The 24,222-nt window shown below is 34.3% G+C and overlaps 1 protein-coding gene across 1 annotated transcript in view; it reads left to right on the forward strand.

Moving 5' to 3' along the window:
- Nucleotides 1–434: 434 nt before the first annotated feature.
- Nucleotides 435–24,222, forward strand: part of CNDP2 (carnosine dipeptidase 2) — a 35,804-nt gene continuing 12,016 nt past the window's right edge. Inside the window, exons 1-6 of the mRNA XM_003760098.4 lie at nt 435–617; nt 12,596–12,721; nt 13,605–13,748; nt 18,881–19,043; nt 21,175–21,263; nt 23,576–23,776. Of these exons, the coding sequence (XP_003760146.1) occupies nt 12,662–12,721; nt 13,605–13,748; nt 18,881–19,043; nt 21,175–21,263; nt 23,576–23,776 (657 nt within the window). The 5' untranslated portion in view covers nt 435–617; nt 12,596–12,661. The remainder of the gene's footprint in view (nt 618–12,595; nt 12,722–13,604; nt 13,749–18,880; nt 19,044–21,174; nt 21,264–23,575; nt 23,777–24,222) is intronic.

A 24,222-nucleotide genomic window follows, 5' to 3' on the forward strand; every position in this document is an offset into this window, starting at 1 on the left:
ATTTGTTTCAGTTTCCTTTGTAAAACGAGCCGGAGAAGGAAATGGTAAACCACGCCAATGTCTTTGCTAAGAAAATACCCAAAGGGTCACTCAAAGAGTCGCACACCATTGAATAACAAGAAAATGTGTTTTTACTGTGAAAAGTGTGTTTTTTGTGCATGACGATAAAGTTCCAGATAACGAATGCTGTGCAAAGCTAGACCGCTACACCATAACTCGCAGGGTATCTGAGTGACCGCCTGAGTGTCCCAGAGCGATGGGTGAATAGCATAGCCATACATTTCCCGGAAGAGAAGGAGGAGCGGGGATTCAGTGCAAGCGGTTCGTAAGGGAATCCCAGCCGCAGGTCCTCTCCAGGCCACCATCCTTCCTCGGCGGCCCGGGAGAAAGAAGCATGGGCAAAAGAGCAAACTCAGTGGGATTTCGAACCCCAAAGTCCCCCGTCCCCATCCACTTCCCCCTGGCCCCACCCCACCGCGGCCGAGGCAGTTGTCACTCAGGAAGAAGGCGTCCCGAGATTGGCGAAACGGGTGGGAAAAGGGCGGGCAGGAGGGAGGGGACAAAAGAAAGGGAGAGAAAAAGGACACGTGGTACAGAAGCCGCGGCAGCGTGCGGAGGTAAGCCGACGCATCTCTGGGGGATCCGCCTGGGGCTGGCGGACCTGGGCTGCGTGGGGGGCTGGGTCCTGCCCCTGGGCGCGGGGGGAGGAGTCGGCCGGGTTGCCAGGGAGCCCCTCTCGCCTATCCCCCGGCCCTCGGTGCGGAGGATCCCCGGGTCCCTGCGGGATTGGGACAGAGTAGAGCCGGAGTCCCCTTCCCCGATTCTGGGAAGTATGAGGGCGGAAGGTGTAGCCCCGGAAGCCTGGGTGGGGCAAAAGGCCCTGGACAGGCCCCCGTGACCTCCGCCCCAAACCCTTCTTTCGTTTGGGCTTTCCCGGCTTAAACTTCCTCATTCTCCGCCTCGCGAGGACCCCACGACGGGCACCCTCGGAGCCCTCATTTAGGTTGGGAGCCCCTCTGGCCCAAGTGGTTCTGACAGCTTTTGTATCGTGGGAGAGGCACTCGGATGTTACCTGTCTCCGACCATTTCCACCACCTACCCATCCCTTTAATTCAATCTGTTCCGTAGGACAAATGGTGCCGGCGCTGGGACCTCAGAATCTTTTCCCCTTTCCCACCTGGGGAAGGCACTTAGGGTCCCAAGTTTGCCTTGTTAGCGCATTTAAGTTTAAAACACACACACACACACACACACACACACACACACACACACATATCTACTCCAGTGAAATTTAATTTAACGATGTGGGGAATGAAACTTGTAGTAACCGAGTGAAGTAAATGGCACGTAGAGTGTGATAGAAAAAGGGCAACTATAAACTTAACTACTCTGTAAATATTTGGGGACTGAGAAATCGCTTTCCGCTTAACCACACTTTGAAGTTTCCCTAATATATCTAATTCCCCTGCTTCACCCTTCCTTTAATAATATAAGGACCAGGCACGTCTAAAATAATTTTGTTTTTGAAATAAAATTTTTCTTTGTACTATCTTTACAATCTAATGATGAGGGTGAACAGATACATAACCCATTTTTACAGCCATATTAAACAGTACTCCTCTTTATTTATACATACAGTGTTAAGCCAAACTGACCTGTCTCATAACAGGTATTTCATCTCTTATTTCCATATTTTGGTTCCCTCCCCACGTGCCCTTCTACTGAAACTCCAGCTTTTAGAATCCTCAAATTTCTTTAAAACTCAGCTCTTGGATTGTCTTATAGATAAAATGTTTTCCTTGTATCTATTTTGTGTGCTTTCTTTACATAACTACACAGCTAGACATAGGTATCCCCTGGTGAGGTTGTAAGCTCCCTGATGGCAATTACTATTTTTTTAACTTTGGCCTTTGGATCCCCAGAAGCTGGTACATTACTAAATGCTTTTTAATTGCTTATAGAAGAGGTCCAGGTTAACTCGTTAAAGAGGAGAAAAAAATCATAGATTTAAGAGCTCGAAGGGGATTTGAAAATAATAGATAAGGCATCAGTCTATGAGTATTTAAGTGCTTGTTTTCTGTAAATCAGTCACTTTGATAGATACTGGGTGTACAAAGACAAAAGTGAAATTGTGCCTATCCTCTAGAACATTCTGTTAGGGAAAATATATTTTTCATATACACACACACTTATATATGTGTATATGAAAGTGATATGTTAAAATATTAAATGCAAATTGATTTTTTGAGAGGGAAGACCAGGAAAGGTCTGAGACAGGGTTTGTACCTTGTCTTTATTTCCCCAGTGTTCAGTACAGTGTCTGGCATATGGTAGGCACTTAATAAATATTTATTAATGAATGTAGGAGTTAGCACCTAAACTGAGCTTTGAAGGGAGCTATGTTTTTAACTATCTATCAATCTACCTACCTACCTACCTACTCTGTCTAAATCTATCTATAAAAGAATAAATTAGATTTCTAAATTGAGTGAGATTTACACTAACAAAGCTAGTAATTAACCCAGGGAATACAGTGATCTTTCTATTTCACAGGTGAATATTCTTTGCTTATTTAACAAAGTTAACTTCAGATATTATTTTGCACCTATTTGCAATTATAATTGAAGGAATCATATGTATAATTGAAGGAAGATTACTGGTTATATTAAATTACTAAGTCTGCAAAGTTTTCAGAGAACATCATCTATGGGATGGTACTTACCAATCCTTTTTTACAGGTAATGTGATATTGATGGAAATTATATTTAGAAGCAATCAACAGGTTTGGTTAGTGAATATAAAAGGTGGAAAGGAAAAGTCATACCCCCAAGACCACTAAAGTTTTTCCAGTTCTTTACTAAAACTAATCTCTTAGAAACAGCACTAAGCATTTATATATATACATATATATGTATATATATAAAGCTTTACTTCCTTAACTGTTTACAATTAAGTGTGTTTCAGCTTATAAAAATATTAAGCTTTTTTTTCAGTTTCATCTTCAAAGTTTCTCTATCCAAGATTCTCTATCCATTCATTCTCAAAGACTTTTTCTAATATGCAGAATTTTAGCAGTTAAGGAGAATGGAAGTATAGGATAATAGCTGGATGAGCCAAGAGCATCAATAAGGGAAATCTGGTTTTTTATCAATCTCTTTTTATTTAAAGCCCTCAGTCCAAAAAAAAAAAAAAAAAAGTTAATTTTAAATGTATCTAGAAAAGGAAGCTAGTTAGTTGTCAGAATTTAGCTTCCTTAAAGTTCCAAAGTAAATAGTGTTTCATATTTTAAATGCTTTTGAATCTGGTTTTATTAAAGAAGAAATGATGACTTAGAAATTTAGCAAATGTACCTAGTGCTAGTGAAAAGATAATAGCCAAAGAAATCTGTTTAGAATGTCTAAAGTCTCCTCTGAGGAAAGATTAGGTGAGAAGATGTACTTAAGACTGGTTCAAAGTGGAATAAATTGCTGTTGATTTGTCAGGCAAGAATTCAGATTAAAAGGTTCTATTGTAGATGAATTCTGTTTAGCCAGGCACTAATTATTATCTGTGTGCATGGATAATTGTAGTCTAGGTCATTTTAATGTTGGAGAAGTTGATAAATTAGATATTTAATCTTTTTATTAAAATTTTTTATTTTTAAAACATATGCATAATTTTCAACATTCATCCTTGCAAAAACTTGTGCTCCAAATTTTTTCCCTCCTTCCCACCCTTTCCCCTAGATAACAAGTAATACAATATGTTAAACATGTTCGATTCTTCTATGCATATTTCCACAATTATCATGCTTTCAAGAAAGATAAGATCAAAAAGGGGGAAAAATGAGAAAAAACAAAATGCAAGCAATAACAAAAAAAAGAGTGAAAATACTATGTTGTGATCAACACCCAGTTCCCACAGCCCTCTCTGTGGGTGCAGATGGCTCTCTTTATCACAAGATTTTGAAACTGGCCAGAATCATCTCATTGTTGAAAACAGCCATGTCCATCAGAATTGATCATTATATAATCTTGCTGTTGTGCAATGATCTCCTGGTTCTGCTCACTTCACTTAGCATTAATTCATGTAAATTTCTCCAGGACTCTCTGAAATCATCCTGCTGTTTAATCTTTTTCAATATAAGATAGTTTTTCTAGAATAGACCCTTAATGAGGACAACTAATGAAAAGCTCAAATGTTTAGCTCTTACTTTAGATAAAAAGCTGATTGTTTTGATAAAAAGATAATAATCTTTACCATTTTTTTGAAAATCATTTATTTGAAAAGTTAGTCTTGTTCTTCTGAGATGAAACTAAATGTAAATTGATCAAGTGGGGAGTGATAACCATTTTTAAAAAAACAAATTACTCAAAGGTCTGAATTTGTGATGACCACCATTAAAATAAAACTATTGGCTGTGCTGTGCATATAGTAGGTGCTTAATGTACTGCATTTTAGATATTGAACTGAATTTGTTGTACCGAGATTTTTGTAGCAGAATCTGCAATGCTATTTTTCTCAGGTAGAACTGAACTCTCAACCATGGTCTATTCAGATGCCTGTTATTTCTAATTTGGTGCATAAAGGAAAAATACAATAATTATTTGTGTCTTGGAGAATCTAATAGCAGTGGCTCAGCAGTATTCTTTGCATTTTCTAATCTAATAGTGTAGTATTGTGTGTCCTCAGCAGGAAACACTTGCTTGGATTAAAAATGGCAATGTACAAAGAATTAGCATAAAGAGAACAAAGAACAGAAACCGTCCTTATGATTCTGGAAATTATAATCTAGTATAAGAGATAGAAGGGATTGATCCTAGGAGGCTCATAGTCACCTGTCTGCTCTGGTCTATTCCTGTCTATTGTACCTTTTATTTCTTATTTCCATTGAAATGGGAATGAGCCCTGGGTGATATTTTCATACACCTCAAATTACAAAACTATATGATCTTTACTTTGAATACAAACATAAGACACATTATCATTCTATTCTTTAGCATTTATAGAATGTACTTCACTGGGTCATTCTTTATTAGGAAAGGTCATTTCCATTGTATTGTAAAGCACTTACAATAGCAATCCTTTTGTGATACTTTTCTTCTTGTAAGTCTTGTCCCAACTTCATCGAACCCAAAAGAATGATGATTGATATTTCAGTATCCATTATATATTTGACCTTGATCTATCAGAATTACTCCATCCTCTGCATCCCCTCATTCAAGGGCCCTAGATTGCATTTTTCTGGTCACTTGATCAATTCTCAAGTCAAATTCCTTCCTTTGGCTTTTGCTCCATCTCCATCAAGCCCTCCTTCCTCCTGTCACCCACTGGAAAATTTCTTACAATACCCTTAGAACATTCAAAGACCATGTAGCCTTTTAGTGAAGAATAATTTAAAGATTAACATCATAAACTTAGGGGGACATATGCAAATAAAGGAACTACATTTATAATAATCACTAATTATAATAAAATAGGTACTCACAGGTAAAAACAGTCATTTTATGCCACTTCCAGGCAAGATGGGTAAGTTCATACTTTGGCCAACCACAGACAGGTCTTTTTAACCATAGTGATGAGAGATTTTTCAGTTTTTGTGTAGCTGTTGACATTTTTAGTTTTCTTAAGAGTTCTTAGATTCCTTGCTTTATTTGATCATTCTTGACCATGTGAGATGTTGCTGAAGAACATAGTTCCCTTCCTTCCGCCTAGAGTTTAAGATTTGCAGAGTGCTATGTGTATTTTCTCATTTGATCTTCATAATAACTCTATAAAGGAGTTGCTATTATTATCCTCATTTTACATATGAGGAAACTGAGGTGCTGAGAAATTAAGTGATTTGCTCAGGTTCTGATAGCTAGTAAATATCACAGGCAGTAAGCGTAACATTGTATTGTGCTATCAGAACTAATGGCCTTCTTTCCTGTGTTCTCTTATATATATACTTTATACTTGAAAAACCATGGAGAATAATGAATGGAGAGCCTGCCTTGGAGTCAGGCCTGGGTTCAAGTTTACCCTCTGACACAATGAACACAGTTTAACTCTTCAGTGCCCAGAAAATCCTATTAAAACTAAAATTATGGAGAAGTTGTAAGGAGAGAGTTTACACATTGAGAATTAATACCTTGCCCTATTAGATCCAAATTAAAATAATACCATTTTTAAAATTTGCCCTATATTTTTATATTTTTGATTTCTTTCACCCATGAATTTCATATGCACTTTCCTTTATTATGCTTCCCCTTTTTGTAACACTATTTAGAGCATTTTAAGAAGCTTTATATAATTTACCACTGAGTTTTTTTCATGATTTGTTTCTTTTATTCCAAAGTGGTTTCCTCTTTCTTGCTTACATGCTTATAAAGATCTCCATGATATGTAGCAAATGATTCACTAAATTTATTTTTGCCCAGATGGTAAAACCAAGACCAATCAAACAGCAGGAGGCACAGCTGGAATTGGAGTTAAATAGCACATACCTAAATAGTTTCTCTAGAGCTAGTGTTCTGAGGCCACAAAGCCTTTTCCATGGTAGTTTTAGTTTCTAAGTAGCCCTCACAAAGATAAGCCAAATCTAATGTCTAGCTAGAACTTACTAAAACACCTCTCCAAAGGTGAGAATCTAGATTCCACTTGGTCTTAGTGCTTAATCATAGCAGAACCACATTAACATCATGTTTTAGGTATCTCCAGAACTTTTTAAATGTTTCTCAGCTCACAAGAAGGAAAAGTATCTTATCAGAACAGAAAATTTTAAGTTAACTGATCTTTATCTTTTCTCAGTAAAATCTATTGTATTCTGATTTGCTGGTGTCCAAATTATCAAAATAATGTCCATTACTTTGTTTTCCGGTTTTGCCTGGGAGTGTTGGCTATATCTAAAAGCCACCATTATTCTGTTTAATATAACCTAGCCCAATAAAAAGACCCTGTTTTTCTACTTTAACTTTACTTGTCAGTGAGAAATGACATTAATGCCTTTATCTCCAAATGATATGCTAAGATTTCCAGAAGAGGAGTTATTTTTGTAATGCCGAAGAAACTGAGCAAGATAGAGATTAGAGACCAATTCAATAATTTATTAAATGGAGAGAAATACTGGGACCAATGGATCTATGTTGATCCCAGGGCTAGATAAGACTATCATCTCAAAGAGCGAGCTTTTTATGGAATAACAAGAACAATTACATAATGGAGGTCTAGGTGGGGATAACCTAACAGAGGTCACTGATATTCTAATGACATCTAAAATGTTTATAAAAAGCTTTATACCTTTATCTTGTCAAACATTAAGGAATGTCTATAAAACCTTTATCTCAAACATTAAGAGGGAACGGTTATAACCTAAGCCCACTTCAACTGACAATCAATCATTCATTGTTTTCAGTAACAAGTTGCCCAACTTGGGTAAGTTTCTTCTGTTATCTGTAGAGATTTCAGTGTATGTTTGTTGTCTTGCTCTAGGGTCAATCATTTTGCATATATTCAAGTATTTGGCTCAAAAGACTGGCCTGTGATTGAACTAGAAAAAATTCCTGTAATACTTTAGTGATTCTGATCTCATTAATGTGGTCACTCTGCCTTGAGATCAGATAATGATCCAGATCTTATCTTGTACAATTTTCTCTGAGTCTTTTAATATCAATAAATGTCTGTGTCAAATTTGAGCATTGTAACCTAAATAAAATAGCTAAAAGCCACATATTTTACAAAGTAGTTCAATTTTGTGTATACTTATAAAATGCCTCTCCTATAGTCAGATAAATCAGCTTTGAATTGATTTGATTTGAAAGTAATTATTACTGATTTTTTTTTTTTTTTTTTTGCTTTTCACAACACTAGAATTTCTTTCATTATCTCTCCCTCACTCCTCCTAGAGAGCTATCCCATATAATATTTTTTTTTAAAGAGGAACTATAGGAAAATATACCAGTGACTGATTGGTGGATCTATGAACTGTTCAGGAAAGCCGTTATTGTATTCCCTATCCTTTGACCCAGTGATACCACTATTTGGCTTATACCTTGAAAGTAATCAAAGAATGGAAAAGACTCTGTATGTATGACTTTTATCAGTACAGCCACAAATTTGAAAATAAATGGGTGCTGTCCTCTTGGAATGCCTAAACAAATTGGCATATGAATGTGATAGAATAATTGTGCCATAAGAAGTGATGGAATGGACAATTTCAGAGGAAATTAGAACCTTTAAAATGAACTGACTCAGAGTGAAGAAAGCAGAACCGTCACAGTTAATACACTGATAACATAGGGACTTTAGACTTTGATCATTTTAGAACTTTGATCAATGTACAGATAAAGCTACAAATCTAAAAGAATGAGGAACATCTCCTGACAGAGAATAGAACTTTAAAAATTCCTTTTTTTCCTAACGATCCCTCCAATATTGACTTAGTCCCATCTATTGTCATTTTTGCTAGTTTGCACAGTGTAAGATGAAATGTCAAGAATTGTTTTGACTTTCTATTTTTAAAAATACATTTTATTAATGTCTTTTTTTAACTTTACCATGGATTCCAATATTCATCCCATTCTCCCTCCTAGAAAGTATAACTCTATAACAAAGAATTTTAATGACAAAAAAGAAAAAAAAAAAAAACAGCAAAACTGATAAATACATCCCCTCCCCCCCCCAAAAAAAAATCCCAACCTGAAAATATATGCGACATGCCATATCTCTGGACCTTCCACCATGTAAAGGGTGGGAGTATTTTTTTCCTATGTTCTTTCAAGTCATGCTTGTTTTTTGGTATCATTCACTTGGATTTTTTTCTCCTTTTTTTTTTTTTTTTTTTTTTTTGGTTCTTTCAGTTTATGTTTTTGTGATCATTGCACATATATTTTCCCTCCTTGACTTGGCTTACTTCACCCTACATCAGTCCATATAGATCTGTCTATGTTCAGTATTTGTCATATTCATCATTTCTTACAACATAATATTCCATTATATTCACATATTATTCCATTGTTTTGCCATTCATAAATCAGTGAGCCTCTATTTTGTTTCCAATTCTTTGGCATTACAAAAAATATAGCTGTAAGTGTTTTGGTGTATTTGGAGCTTTCCTCTTTGCCTTTTTGGTAAAAACCTAGTAATGGAATCTCTGCATCAGCAGATTTACTTAATTCCAAATTGCTTTCCAAAATGTTTTTACTGATTCATCATAGTTCTACAAACTATGCACCAGTGTATATATCTTCCTATAATCCCTCCAACATTGATAATTCTTTGTCATCTTTGATAATGTGTAGGATGTGAGGTAAAACCTCTATAGAGTTGTTTTGATTTGCATTTCTTTTATCAGTGATTTGAAACATCATTGCATGTGGTTGTTAATTGTTCATACCTTTTGATAACTTATCTGTTGGACAGTTGATTTTGAATGTATATATACATACATGCATACATACATACATATATATCTTAAGTGTTTGTGTATCTTGAATGCCAAGTTCTTATCTAAGAATTTTAGTAAAAGATTTTTCCTTATTCTACTATTTCCCTTTAAATCCTAGATGTATTAATTTTGTTTGTGCAGAAGCTTTTCAGTTTCATGTAAACAAATTTACCTTTTTTAAAAATCTCTTGAATTTTGCCTCTATCCCTTGTTTGGTTAAGAGATCATTGCCTACCCATAGCTTGGAAGAGTTATGTAATCTGCTTTTTAATTTTTAATAGCATGATTTTTCTTTGGTTTTTTTATAATCATAGCTTTTTATTTTTCAAAATACATGCAAAGATCATTTTCAACATTCGCCCTTGCAAAAACTTGTGTTCCAAATTTTTCTCCTTTCCCCTTCCCTATAGACAGCAAATAATCCAATATAGATTAAACATGTGCGATTTTTCTAAACATATTTCCACATTTATCATAATAGCATGATTTTTAAGATTGAAATCACATACCCATTTTGAATGTATTATGAAATATGCTGCAAGATGTTGAAACAAACCTAATTTTTATCAGACTGCTTTTTAGTTTTCTCAGCAATTTTTATCAAATAGGAAGTTCTTGCTTAAGTAACATGTGTTTTTTCACTGCACCCAAGGTTTTGATTTAGGTTCTGACACTTGATTACAGCATGAACTTGGGCCTAGTCACATTAATCTATTTAACTGTTATTTTCTTAATCTAAAATAGAAACTAAAACTGTTTTACCCCCTGTTTTATAAGATAATTTGTGAGGATTAAATGAGAGAACTATGTAAAAATCACAGAATCTCAGTAGAAAGGAATTTTTCATACTGCCTTGAGCAATGATATCAAATTCAAATAAAACAAGATTCCTGAAGTCTATATCTTAACTTAGAAAACCACAAATTAACACTATATATTTTCTATTCATCTTGTAAATATTTCCCAGTGTATTTTAATCTGGTTCTGGTTGTTCTTTTGTGGGCCAAGTTTGACACCTCTGGTCTATACCAACTCTAATACTTTGAAGCATTTTGGACAAGTACCCATCCAATCAGCTTTTGAGTGGATACCTTTGTAAATTGACAAGTTTACATTTGTAAACTGCCACATTTGTAATATTTAATATTTTTATGAGTAATGAAGATACTATTTATGATAGAGCAAAGGATCTTGCTTATTTAGATAAAGGTTATATAATTTTCAGGTTCAAAGGTGCTATAAGCCTATCAAACTAGGTTTATATTAACTGGGGTTACTTTAAACATTCCATCATCTATGTAGAGAGTTTGAAGAGGGGAAGGGAGAATATTGGAAACTGAGTAATTTTGTTTCCTAGTAGCTGAAAATCCCAACTGCAACATCTAGTTACTTTTAGGAATTGCTATAGTTGTAGTAACTCCTAGTTTGCCATTATCCATTTTAGAGATAGAGAAAGTCATTTCTCTCTTTATAAATCACTTTGTAATCCCGAAGTATGAAGAATGTCATTTAACCACAATATGTCAATGCACAGGTATTAATCTGGCATCCCACTTCAGAACATGACTGATTTAGTGGATCCTCACATAGAGCAGCTGCAGTTTTAGAGTACTTAATGTCACTTCCGAGCTCATTTGCTCAATATGTCAGAGCTGTTCCTCAGCTAGATTTGAGATTTCAGCAGAGAAATATAAATTCCCCAAGTGAAATAAGTCGGAGCTAGTTAGAGTTGAGGAAGTTATAATTTCAAAAGTCCTAATGCCAGAATTCTGCAGTTATTTGTTTGTTTGTTTTTAATCTAGTAGTGTTTATTCGGGGTAATAAGCTTTCTTTCTTGTCTGGGCATTTCTAACATCTGGGCAGTTTGATCACAGTATCTTGCATTAGAATCCTTCAATCAAAAAGATTGTTCTCCCAGAGGACCTGAGTGTGAACAGCTGCTCCCCATGTTGGAAATGTTTTTTTCTTATTTCTAGTTAAATCTTGACTTGAGTAAAATATTTTACATTGCTGCCTCTATAATAAGAGTCACATGCGTGCATTTGATCTAAAGTTCATAGAATTAACTGTCCTTGAAGTTTTACTTTTTCCCCCCTTAAGACAAATATATATCCTGCTAGAATCTAGTAAGATAGTTCTTTTGCATTGTCATTTCAATATAAGCTAGATTTTTTTTCTTTTAAAAGAAAAGGATATCACATATAAAGAGGAATGAAGGTAAAGTCAGTAATAAGTCAGCAAGTAAGTTAATAAGTTTTGCACTGCTTTAATTTTCATTAACCATTATCACTAAAATAGTGAGAGTGTGAATAGAGAGCTAGTTTCAACTTAGGGAAACCTCTGACACAAACGGTGGCTTTTTGTAAGTCACCTAACTTCTTAGTACTAGGTTATAGTGAAAGATTGACTTGAAGAAGAGTTTCCCTGCATTTGAAGAGTGAGTTTTTTCATGATTTATTAAATTTTTTTAAAATTATAGCTTTTTTTTTTTTACAAAACATATGCATGGGTAGTTTTTCAACACTGACCCTTGCAAAACCTTCTTTTCCAACTTTTCCCCTCCTTCCTCCCACCCCCTCCCCTAGATGGCAGGTAGTCCAATAATTGTTAAATATAATATATGTATACATATTTGTACAGTTATCTTGCTGCTCAAGAAAGATCAGATCTAGAAAGAAGGTAAAAAAAAAAAAAAAACCTGAGAAGGAAAACAAAGATTTATTAATTTTTAAAATTTCAATTCCTGTTATCTTTAAATCTCATACCTATCTTTTATCTAATGATAAAAGTATTGAGTATATGTGGCACATTTTCTTTTCAGAAGGAAAAAAAAATCAGTTATTCTTTGACACTTAATAGTATTATTTTTTTCCAGATGCATGTAAAAATAGTTTTCATCACTCATTTTTATAAGATTTTGAGTTCCACATTTTTCTCTCTTCTTCCCTTCTCTTCTCCCTCCCCAAGAGAGCAAGTATTCCAAAAATCAGTAATCATAAAGGTTAGCTAATCTTACTTTCACTTTCCTAAAGCTTCTGTAGTATTGCTGGAAGGAAAACTTTTCTTTCTGATGTTGCAATTTCATGTTCTTGTGATTTGGCTTTTGTAATCCTTTCTTTGGAGGGTGGAGTCAGAAATCTTAGGGTAAGATATCAGTGCCTTCAGACCAAGTAGTCTTTGTTACTGTTACAGATTTCAAGCTTTGGATACAATCTTTTCTTCTCAAGCTTGGACACAAATCATTCATTGAGTCAGAAAATGCCTATCCTCACTGAACTTTTTAATCATATTGATAAACACCAGGATCAATACATAAAGGTAAGAAACTTTTAAAATTTGCATTAAAACTTTCTAAAAAATCTTCCCATTAAGTATATATATATCATCCTAATAAGACAATTTGTATGATACTTATAAAAATCTACTTTTAGATTTGTCTGAAATTTGTGTTGTTCTTTTTTATAATGATTTCTTCCTTTTAACTTGACAGAAAATATTCAACTTTATTTCTATAGACACTGAAGCTAATATGTAAGAAACAAGTACTAACATACTTATTAACCTTTTCAGTTTAGGATACTTCATATGACTTATTTTAGAAGCTATGTACTTGTTAATTATGGATCTACTGAAACTTTGGCTTGATGATTTTCAATCACCATTTGGTGAAAGAAAGAGTTGATTTTAAATGAAATTTGTTCCTGAGTTTAGATGACAAAATTATAGAATTTTAGAGCTGGAGCTTCTAATGGGATAGAGGTTAAGAGGAAACCTTCTTTGTTAACAAGATGGCACTTTAGAGAATTGGGTTTTACAGGATGGAATTGATAAAAAGATGGAATGATTTCAGAACTGAAAAGTATTTTTAGTATCTCTTGCTTATGCTTATATATCTTGAGGCATTACTAAGTATTTTTGTGGACTCATCTATGTCATATTAGTATAATATTCCCACTATTAACAAATAGTGAAATGTATTAAAATCTACTTTCTACACTTGAAACTATACATAGTGGTCATTTTTAAGCATAGAAGATAAAACAATAGCTATTGATTCTTCTACTTAACTTGGTTAAAAAGGAACAGTTTTTATTAGACTTTTATTGTTAACTTTGATATTAAATATTGTAGACTTTTGATACTGTGCTTCTTTTGTGAAATAGCATTCCAAAATCCATGCTTCTTTGTCATCCACAAACAGAAACTTGCAGAATGGGTGGCAATCCAGAGTGTTTCTGCATGGCCAGAGAAAAGAAATGAAATCAAGCACATGATGGAAGTTGCAGCTGCAAACATAAAACAACTAGGTGGCACAACTGAGCTGATAGACATTGGGAAACAAAAGGTATGATTGCATAAAAGACTTTCTTGAAAGCACAAATAATTGAATCTAAATTGAGGGATTCTTAGAAGTTGACATGCTCTTAAACCTTCTGGTGGAGAACTATTGCTAATTTGTATTCCTCTACTCCTTTGGGTTCATGAGCCCTCAGAGGATATTTCACACAATCTTTACTTGACAATGAGGAAACTAACCTTAAAGAGGTTAGGGTACTTCTCCAAGATGATATGGGCAATATGCCATCAGTTTGAGACAAAATTTAAACTGAGGTCTTCTGATTTAGTAACGGAAGACCTTTCATGTTGTTTCATCTTGCCCCAGCAAAAGCAGTATTGGTTTTCATATTTATGATTCTTTTGGTTGATGCTAGGGACTAGTTTTTGTTGTATTCAGTATTTGAGATAGTGGAAATACTGAAGACTAACGTAGTAAAAAGAACACTGAAGTAGTTCAGGAGACATGAGTTACAGACCCAGTTTTATTGTATATGATTTGGGGCAATACATTTTATTGTTTGGGTTTGGGTTTCCTTATCACTAAAAAAGGATGATGGTACTTATTACTTAACAGAATTATTTTGAGGTCAATACTTTATAACTGAAAGTCCTATATAAATGTGAGCTGCAATTTACTACATAATAACTTTTCTTTTAAGGAAATAGTTGAGATTTGCCTGGCAGAAATTCAGAAGGTTTTTTTCTTCTCATCTTTCAGACCTGAAAGCTGGACTTGTCCCCTATCATCTTAGCAAAACTCACAGTCAATAGCAATTTCTGATTTTGTCCCTAAGAACAAGTTTTTTTTTACAAATTCTTTTTCTCTGAATTACATTTAATGAAGGATTCACTTAGATTATTTCTTTTCCTGTTCATTATTTGGATTATATGGCTTCACAGAACACTGTGAATCAGGATGTATCCTACCAGTTGTTGTTTTTTTATTTTTTTCAATCTTTTAACACATCTTCATACATTGTACTATTCTTAAAGTTTATAATAAAATATTCTGTTCTTTTGAAAGTCATTGTGTGATTAGTTAGGTTCTTTGGTTTCAATCTTAGTTTATTCTATAATTTGTTCATCCAACTACAATGTTCAAATTTCTGAGTTGAAAGGAGATCATTTAGGTTGGTGCAACTTAATGGAAACTATATTGGTAATTGGAAAAAATCGAAATAAATTCTCTGGTCTCTTTGGCAGTTACATGCTTTACTTAGGGCTCTGTCCCAGGGAAAGAGGAGGGAAATCTTTCTAGTTTATTATAAACCTATTATGTGCTTTAATATAGTTCTCAGTTCTGTTCCGTTTCTTTTCTAATTTCTCTAATTCTTAATCCTATGGTTTTTCTATCTAGTTGATAAACCTAGTATTTTTCCTTAAGATCATTTCATTCAAAATCATCTCAGTTCCTCTCTGAACTCACTTTCACTAAAAAACAAAACAAAAACATAAAATTAAGGCTGGATGATGATTTCTCAGGGATGTTATAGAAGAAATGCTTTCTCAGATATGGATTGGACTATCTATGTCTGATGGAGCCCTTTTCAGTCAGTTCTCTATTTCTGTTGACTGTAATGCTGACCAAAAAAAAACTATCTGTTTTTCAAACCTCAGACTAAGAGAAACTCTCATTCATTACCAATAGCTTGGTTACTACGAAATGAATTTTTGGACAAATTAAACAGTTTTTAAAAATACAGGCACTAATACCAGGAAGAAATTGGGAAGCTTGGAATTCCACAAAGCAGAAGTAAGGAAGGGGATGTATGCCAAGCATGGATGATAACCCATTCAAAGACCTAACAAGAGAAGACTGAATGTCATGTACAAGAGGAAATGGCTAATAGGCCAATTTGACTGAAATATAAAGTACCTGAAGATTAATGAATGCTCAGTAGACCTAAAAAAAAGTAAACTAGAATGAGATTGTTAAAAAAAAAAAAAAAAAAAAAAAAAATCTAAATAGAAGAGTGGACATGTTATCCTACTGCAGCTTCTTGACTAGGAATGGCATGACATGGTCAGACATAAAGAATACCATTTTGGGCATTTTCAGAGACAATAATATGTACTGATTTGTTTTGCTTCACTCAAAGCAAGTTACAAGGGAAGTCTTTTCTAGAGTCTTTTTCTTTTACTTTTTTTCTTCATGAGGAAACTGGTTAGTTGGGTAATCATAGATTTTAAAAGTTAGGAAAGAACCAGTGAAACATTTAAAAATACACAGAAAAGTACAGAAGGAAATTGTGAAAGTGATAGAGACAAAAAGAACAGTTTGTTACTTCTGTGTTAACTGTAATATATACACTTACATTACATATAGTTTTTTTTGTTTTTTTAAAACATTCACAGCTTTATATATATGTTGAAATATTTGATATATAAATTCATAATAAAATATTTAAAGAATAACACTTTACTGTGTAGTGAATAGATTAATAGAGGGAGAGACTAGAAGTAGGAGACCAATTAAGCTAGTCATAATAGTTAGATGTGAGGGGTTGATGATCTGAATTTAGTTCGTGGCCATTTGATGGAGATGAATAAGGAAGGGATGTGGACCAAACCAAGTATACATAGAAGAAATCAATGCTGGAAATAATACAGTTTGGAGAATACTGAATGATATATTTCAAGATATCACATGGAAATAACAAGCAATTAGAATTTCAGCTGGTGATGATACCCAATAAAGAACCTGAGAGGACTCAGCAACTCCACAAATATAAAATATATCTATATATACCTATTTTATCATCTTTGTAATTTTTATTAAAATTATTTACTCATGTATTGAAAATGCCACTGAAAATGGGATAAAGGAATATGGAAGCTTTTGCTAATTCTTTTTCTACAGCAGACTGCGTCTCCTTACCCCTGCAACTAAGAGAATATAAAATTCCATTGAGATTTCTAACTAAACAAAAATATTTAAATTGGTAGAACAGCTTTAAAAGCTTTACTGTGCACATGCCAAAAATGTATAAGTTTCATTGATGAATTCATATAAAAAGTGTTGCTCAGTGATCCTCTTATCTCTTCATCATTTTCCTTCATCATCTCCTTTGATCCAGTCTCTAAGATGATCCTTAATGAGGCAAATACCTCTGCTTGTATCTTTATGACCTTTAATAATTCACCTCTCTAATTTTCAATTTCTTTTCTCTACTTTTTTCCCTTGTATTTACAGATATGTTTTGATTTACTCCACCCTTCAAGAGCTCCTGTTACATATCTTCCTTTCATAGACAAATTCTTAGAACAAAAACTTTTCTTTGCTTATTACTTCTACTTCCCTGTTCTGAAGTCTTCAATCTCTTGCAATCTGGGCTTCTGATTCCAAGACTCTGAGACTTCTCTCTCAGGTCACCAATGAGCTTTTTTTGTCAGTGCTACTCACTCTTGATTTCTCTGCAGCATTTGACACCATTTACCAGCCCTTCTTCTTGTCATTTTTCTTCCTCCTGGATTTTCATGCTGCTGCTATGCTCAGTTCTCTTTCTGCCTATCATACTATTTTTTCTCAATCTCCTTGGCTAGATCTTAATCCTGAGTCCTATGTGTGGGTAAAGCCCTCTGTTCTGGGCTCTCTTCTTACTCTATATTCTCTTAGTAGCAACTCCTGTGGAGTCAGCACCTCTATGCAGATGTCTTCCAAATCTGCTCATCATTCTCTCTCTCAGGAGCTCCAGTTATACACTGCTCACATAGATGGACGTCTGGCTCCATGTATATGTCACAATGACATCTAAAACTTAACGTGTTTATCTTTTCCTCAAAATTTATCTTTTCTCCCAACTTCAGTCTTGTTGAAGATACTACTGTCCTTCCAGTCCTCCAGATTTGTCAGTTTAGTCATTCTTAACTTTTTCTTCTCCTTTAACCTCCATTTTATTCATTTCATTGTCAAATTTGTCAGTTCTATCTCCACATCATCTTTTGGATTTGTCCCTTCCTCTCTGCTCATAAGCTATCAATAAGACTTATTTGGACTATTTCTGGTTTTTTTAAGTCTCATCACATCTAGTGTCTCCCCTCTCTAATCCATATTCCATCTAGCTGCCATATTGACACTCCAAAATCTCAGATCTGATCACGTCTGTTATGCTCAAGAAATTTCACTGACTTCCATTTGCCTCCAAGTTAAAATATGAACTTCAGCATTTCTCGCTCTTTGTATTCCAATTCCAGCCTGTCTTTTTAGAACAATTTCAGATTAATTTCTCCCTCACACCCTTTATTCCAACTATACTGGCCTGCCTGCTTTTTTCTCTGCATGGTGGTATTTAGTTCCTCACCTCTGTGCTTTCGTATAGGTTGTCTCCTGGAATGCCCTCTTTTCTTTTCATGGTTTAGTTCAAATGCTGTCATCTACACAAAATTTTTCTTGATTTCTCTAAATGTTAACCTCCTTTCTACTCTTCATTTATTTTCACTTATTTTGTTCATTTTTTATTTGCTTTTTTTTTGTTTGTTTATTTGTTTATTATTTATTATGTGGTTCTCTTCTCTCCTCTCCCTCCTCCCCCATCAAATAGAAGCTCCTTAAGGGCAGGAATGGATTGTTTTGGGGTTTTTTCTCTGTGTTACTTACCATCACTACCATTTAGCACAGTATTTGTCAAACAGATACTTAATAAATGATTGTCAAATTTAATTGTTTATTGATATTAAATGATAAGACAAGGAAGAACATGTTTGCCAAATATGGTATTTGCCTCAGTCTTTGAAAATGGCCTGTGGTAATTCAACATAAAAGAGATCTTCCCTCTAAATCTCAAAGCCTTTGAGGTGATTTTACTTATGGACTGAACTGTGCTAATTGCTTCAAATTCTAGTACTATCAATAAATTAATTAGGTTCGGCAGTGTATGCTTGTAGCCATATTGCATTAATTTTGGTTTAAGAAAATCATTTTTTGAGCATTAGCTTAGACTTGTTGAACAATTGTTCTTGACCATTTTATATAGTTTAACAAATACATTTTTCAAGGAAAATCTAAAGATTGGAAGCTATTCAGTATAAAAACTATAACATACAATTAATATGAAATATTCTTTAAACAATAATTTTGTATTAATGTCTTTTGAATATCAGAAGCAAAAATGATATGATTATTTCCTTTTTGACTCTTAGCTTCATGATGGCTCAGAAATACCTCTTCCTCCTATTTTACTTGGCAAATTGGGGTCAGATCCCCAAAAGAAGACTGTGTGTGTCTATGGTCACCTGGATGTACAACCAGCAGCCCTTGAGGATGGTTGGGACAGTGAGCCCTTCACATTGGTAGAAAGAGATGGTAAGGAAGAATGACAATCTTATTTTTTTTTTAATTTGTTTAGTTTTGAGGTAAAAAATTTTTTTTCCTTATTAAAACCAAAGGAAACATTCAAAAATTTAAATTTTAGCTTTCATCTTTAGTGTAGGCCTATACTTTGGGCAGTCCCCAATCAAGAGCTAGCAAATAGTTTCTTCTAAAAATTAGTTTGTAAATTAGTCGCTTGGATTTTGGAACTCATGTTTCCATAGAAAATATGAATCTAGAAGCCAAATGATATAGTGGATAAAGTGCTGGCCTGCAATAAGAAAGTCCTGAGTTCTATCTGATTCAAGCATTTACTAACTGTGTGACTTTAAACAAGATACTTAACCTCTGTCTACCTCAGTTCCTTCATCAGTAAAGTGGTACCTATCTCTCACAATTGTTAGAATAAAATGAGATAACACTTATAAAGTGCTTTGCAAACCTTAAAGCACTATGTAAATGCTGGCCAGATATTATGTTATACATGATGGTTGCATTCTTAGAATAGTTCACAAAAACTTATTTAATTTGTAGGAAATCTGAAATTGGAATCTTAACCACAACATCTCCATGTTTCAGCTTCTAGGAGCAAATAATTTCTCCTCCTTCCCTGATGAATGGCAGGTGCTTCCCCTGGTTTTAAGCCATTAGGAGATGTTTTATGGGCTTTAAGTTGAGTAGGTAAAGAATGTATAGAGAATAAAGAACTAAGATAGGATTGGAAGACAGTACAATCAATAAAAGAGGATTATAATTATAAAGATCCTGAACCCTCACCCTGCTTGTATAGACCCTTTGGAATACTTCTACATTAGGAGGTATTTTCCAATTGCTCTTCCCTTCTGCTTACGAGAAATGGGTAAATCAGGTTGCAATGAACAAATAAAACATTTTAACAGTGGAGAAATAAGGGGACAAACAAGGTGAAAATAGGAGCATACAGAAGCATTGGTGTGTGTAGGTAGCCCTGGTCTAGTTCTTAAGAGTACCTTAGTTACTCTTCTTACAACATCTATCCATCTGTTAACTCCCAGCCTGATTTGGTACACAGGTTGCACTGTCAGCCCTGTAGAGAATGAAAACTGTGGGAGGTATATTAGCCAATTTCATAGGATCACAAGTTTAGAGCTAGAAGGGATCTCACAGGTCCCTTTGTCCAGTAACTTCTTTTACAGATTGTGCCCAGTGAGGCTAAGATACATAGAGAAAATAGGTAGCGGAGACAAGATTTGAACCCAGGTTTTCTGACTCCAAATCCAGCTTATTTTCCACTTTGCCACATTGTTTCAGCTCAAAACCAAATATTAGGTGTGGTTTTAGTGATAGTTAGATCCACGCTGAAGAAAGCCATGTCAGCATCCAATACATGTCCTGAACGGAAGCATTTCTGCAACACTGAAATTATAGATAGCTAAATTTGATCTCTCAGACAGGCAAGCAGTCATCAACTTGTGACTGACCACTGGTATTAAAGCAGGACTTCCACTTCTATCTCATTCAGCTTGTCATCTTGTCTGCTATCCTTTAGCCATATGCACATCTAAATGGATAGTTCTGAAAGAAACAAATGTGGAGAAAAAAAAATGGACATTACAGATTTATTAATAATGTGCTTGTTAATCACATTAATTAAAGTAATATGGTCCTTAAAAGATTTCAAGTTGCATTTTAATGTATTCACATAGTGATTGGTGTAAACATTTGTCATTTCTACCTGATGTTCATTTCACAAAGTGTCAGTGTCTTCCATATGAAAGTGTGCTGTGCTAAGGGAGAAGGAGAAGGCAGAAAAGAAATGGTCTTATAAGAGATGGATTGTGCATTAGCCTTGTGCCGAAGTAAGGGAATATTATGACCCTTTGTCCAACAGCATTAATCAGTTCTGTACCTGCTGTCAGAGGCCCTAATTATAGTCATCTGACATGCCCATAGATAGCCTAGTTAGACAGTCCCTTGTTAATGATAGCTCAGAATTGGGATGATTTTCTTTGGGGATGAAATTACAGCTTCTGAATCTGAGAAGAAAGGTCTGAATTCAAGAGTCAAGATATTAGGTGTTTACTTGAACTTTCCCTTCAGTCATTGCAATCTTAACTTCCCACAAATTTGATGATGCCTCTTTTAGGAAAGCTGTATGGAAGAGGTGCAACTGATGACAAGGGACCAGTACTTGGCTGGCTAAATGCCCTTGAAGCTTTCCAACAAATAAATCAGGTATGTCAACTATATCCCATTTTGCCAAGTGCACCTTGCTTCCTATCTGAGCAGTTTGTGAATAATCCTTCTCACTATAAAATTCCTAATAAGAACTGAGTCCTTGGAGTTTGAAACACAACTCTAGTTATCAGCACTAACTCAGATTACTATGATACTCTCCCATTAACTTTGAGTTAAAGTTAAAGTTTAACTTTTACTGTGGCTCAGAAATGATAGTACTACAGAGCCAACAAGACTGTAGCATACAATGTTGAATTATAAACGCAGAATATTTTTTTGGTTCTAGTAACTTGCAAGAAATTGTTATGTACTATTTGTCATTGAATGAGTTTCTTGGCTTTTTGGTGCCTTATGTCAAATCAGTATTACTTGTATTTTTCAGTTATATCTGACTCCTCATGGCCCCATTTAGGGTTTTCTTGGCAAAGATACTGAAGGGGTTGAGGAAATTGAAGCAAAAAGGGTTAAGTGACTTGCCATGGGTCACATAATTACTAAGTGTCTGAGACCACATTTGTACAATTCAGGAAAATGAGTATTTCTGACTCTCGACCTAGCACTCCCTCCACTACATCACTAGCACTCCATCCACCACATTAGCTACCTAATATTATTTGCTACTACTTAGAGAATCATAGAGTCCTAGGATATTAGAAGTGAAAGGAACTTTAAAGATCACCTTTTTTCATTCTTTTATTTATAAATGTGAAATCTAAGGCTCAAAGAAAATAAACTTACTAAGATTACATGCTTATTTATTGGAATAAATGGGACTAGAATCCAAATCTCTTTATCTCCTAATCCAGATCTTTTGTATCATTCATGTAGCTGGTATTTTCACAAAAATTTAGGCAAATAATTTTTGTGAGTTGTAGAATTTTAAACCTACTAGGAAATTTGGAGATCATGTAATTCTACTCCTTATTAAGATTAGGAAGCTGAATCCTTGAGAAGTTAAGCAGCTTGACAAAGGACAAGATTTAGTAAGAGTTCTCATTTTAGAATTACAGAATTTGAGAGAAAAGGATATCAGTAGTCATATAATCTAACTTATGAAAGATGAAAGGAATTCCCACTGTTTTCACAGAGTTTCTGGCTCTTTGCTCTCATCCTTCCAGCTCTACTGTCCATAATCATAAATAATAGTTTTAATACATTGAGGAAACCGAACCTGCAGAAGCCTTGTAATAACTTCTTCTGTAATACAAATATAAACCCATTAATTTGTCATTTTTGAAGGCTAGTTATGTGGGCATTGTATTTTCTTAAATTTAAGCATATCTGTAGTATTTTGAGTGACAACTAAGATCAAAATAACATAGTAAAGAATGTTAGTTCCTTGAAGACAAATACTGTTTTCAAGTTTTTCTTTTCCTCTGTATTTCTAGTATGTAGTATGATGTTTTATTTATATTAGGTACTTAATAGATACTTGTTGAAATGAATTATGTCAAACAGGATAAATCAGAACATTGGCCTAGTCAGAAAAATGATGCTCTATAGCTTTCTGACTTTTTTCTGCTTGTCTCAGGGTTGTTGGTGAATTATGTGAAATTATATGATACTGTTACTAAAATTGTAAGGGACTACACACAAGTAAGATGATGATTCATATTATTATTGATCTTTTTAGCAGCAAGTTTTTAGATAAATGCATGTTTAGCAAGGAAAGAGTTGTAAATTAAAGGAATTAATTTTACCTATTTTTGACTGAATTAAGAGTGACTCTGATACTGCAAATGACAAATCAGTTTACCACTCTTTTTTTAAAAAATGAGTTGTATAAGGATAGCTTTGAAAACTTCAGGCTGAATTTGTATTTGTTTTGGAAAGGACAGTAAGCTATACTTGCCGTTTCATGTGCAGACCTCTTTCTGTCATATTGTGTATATGTAGATGTTCATTTTGTTTGGTGTTTGTTAAATTCAGAATAAAAATATATTTTTAAAAATACCATACAGAAGACATTTCCTTCTTGATTGAATTTATCAGGGCAAGGATAAATTTATAAGTAAGTCTGGCTACCAGTTGTGGATATGGTAACTATATTTTTTGAAACAAAATTGGGATATAGTCTGAAAAAGATATTTTTTTTATAAATTTTGTACAAATTTAGTTTCTTTTTTAAAAATATTAACTCTTTTAGAAAATCTGATTTTTGTGTCATTCTACAAGATCTCTTTTAAATATCCAAAAGCATGAGTTATAAAAATTTGTGGTTTTGAAACATATTTTTCTCTATAATGTTCCTAAGACTGTAAAAATAGAAACTGGAATATTTACTAAGATTTCTTATTTTATTTCCAAAGGATATCCCAGTCAATGTCAAATTTTGTCTAGAAGGAATGGAGGAATCTGGTTCTGAAGGCCTGGATGACTTGATTTTCTCCAAAAAAGACACTTTCTTCAAAGATGTGGATTATGTTTGTATCTCTGACAACTACTGGTTAGGAAAAAAGAAGCCCTGTATTACGTATGGCCTCAGAGGAATTTGCTACTTTTTTATAGAGGTAGGCTTCTGAGTTTCATTTTTTCTAACCCATTGGCCACCTCTCCTGTTTTACCCATGTAATTAAGAAAAATGCATGTATTTGATGTGATAGTGTCATGATTATAAATTTAACCAGTTTGTTTGTTCCTCTGGGCACACAACTATTATATTTTACTCATGTCCTGGATATCTCTGTTGTACAGAGGCCAAGCTTTTGGCTGCATCAGCTATCCAAAACAGGACTGAAACCCATAGGTTAAAAAAGACAAAACCAATTATCTCTGACAACAAAAAAGAAAATAGCCTGAAAGCCAGAAGTTTTTTCCTAATGTAGGATAATGGATGAAATTCACCAACTTAGAGGCCAGCCTTACTCTCCCTGGCTGGAGACCCTCTGATGCTGAGAGGGAAAATGGACAAGAGATGCAGTAAAGAAAGACAAAAAAGAAGCAGAGGAGAGCTTAG

Source organism: Sarcophilus harrisii, chromosome 1 (genome assembly GCF_902635505.1).
Source record: "Sarcophilus harrisii chromosome 1, mSarHar1.11, whole genome shotgun sequence".
NCBI lineage: Eukaryota > Metazoa > Chordata > Mammalia > Dasyuromorphia > Dasyuridae > Sarcophilus > Sarcophilus harrisii.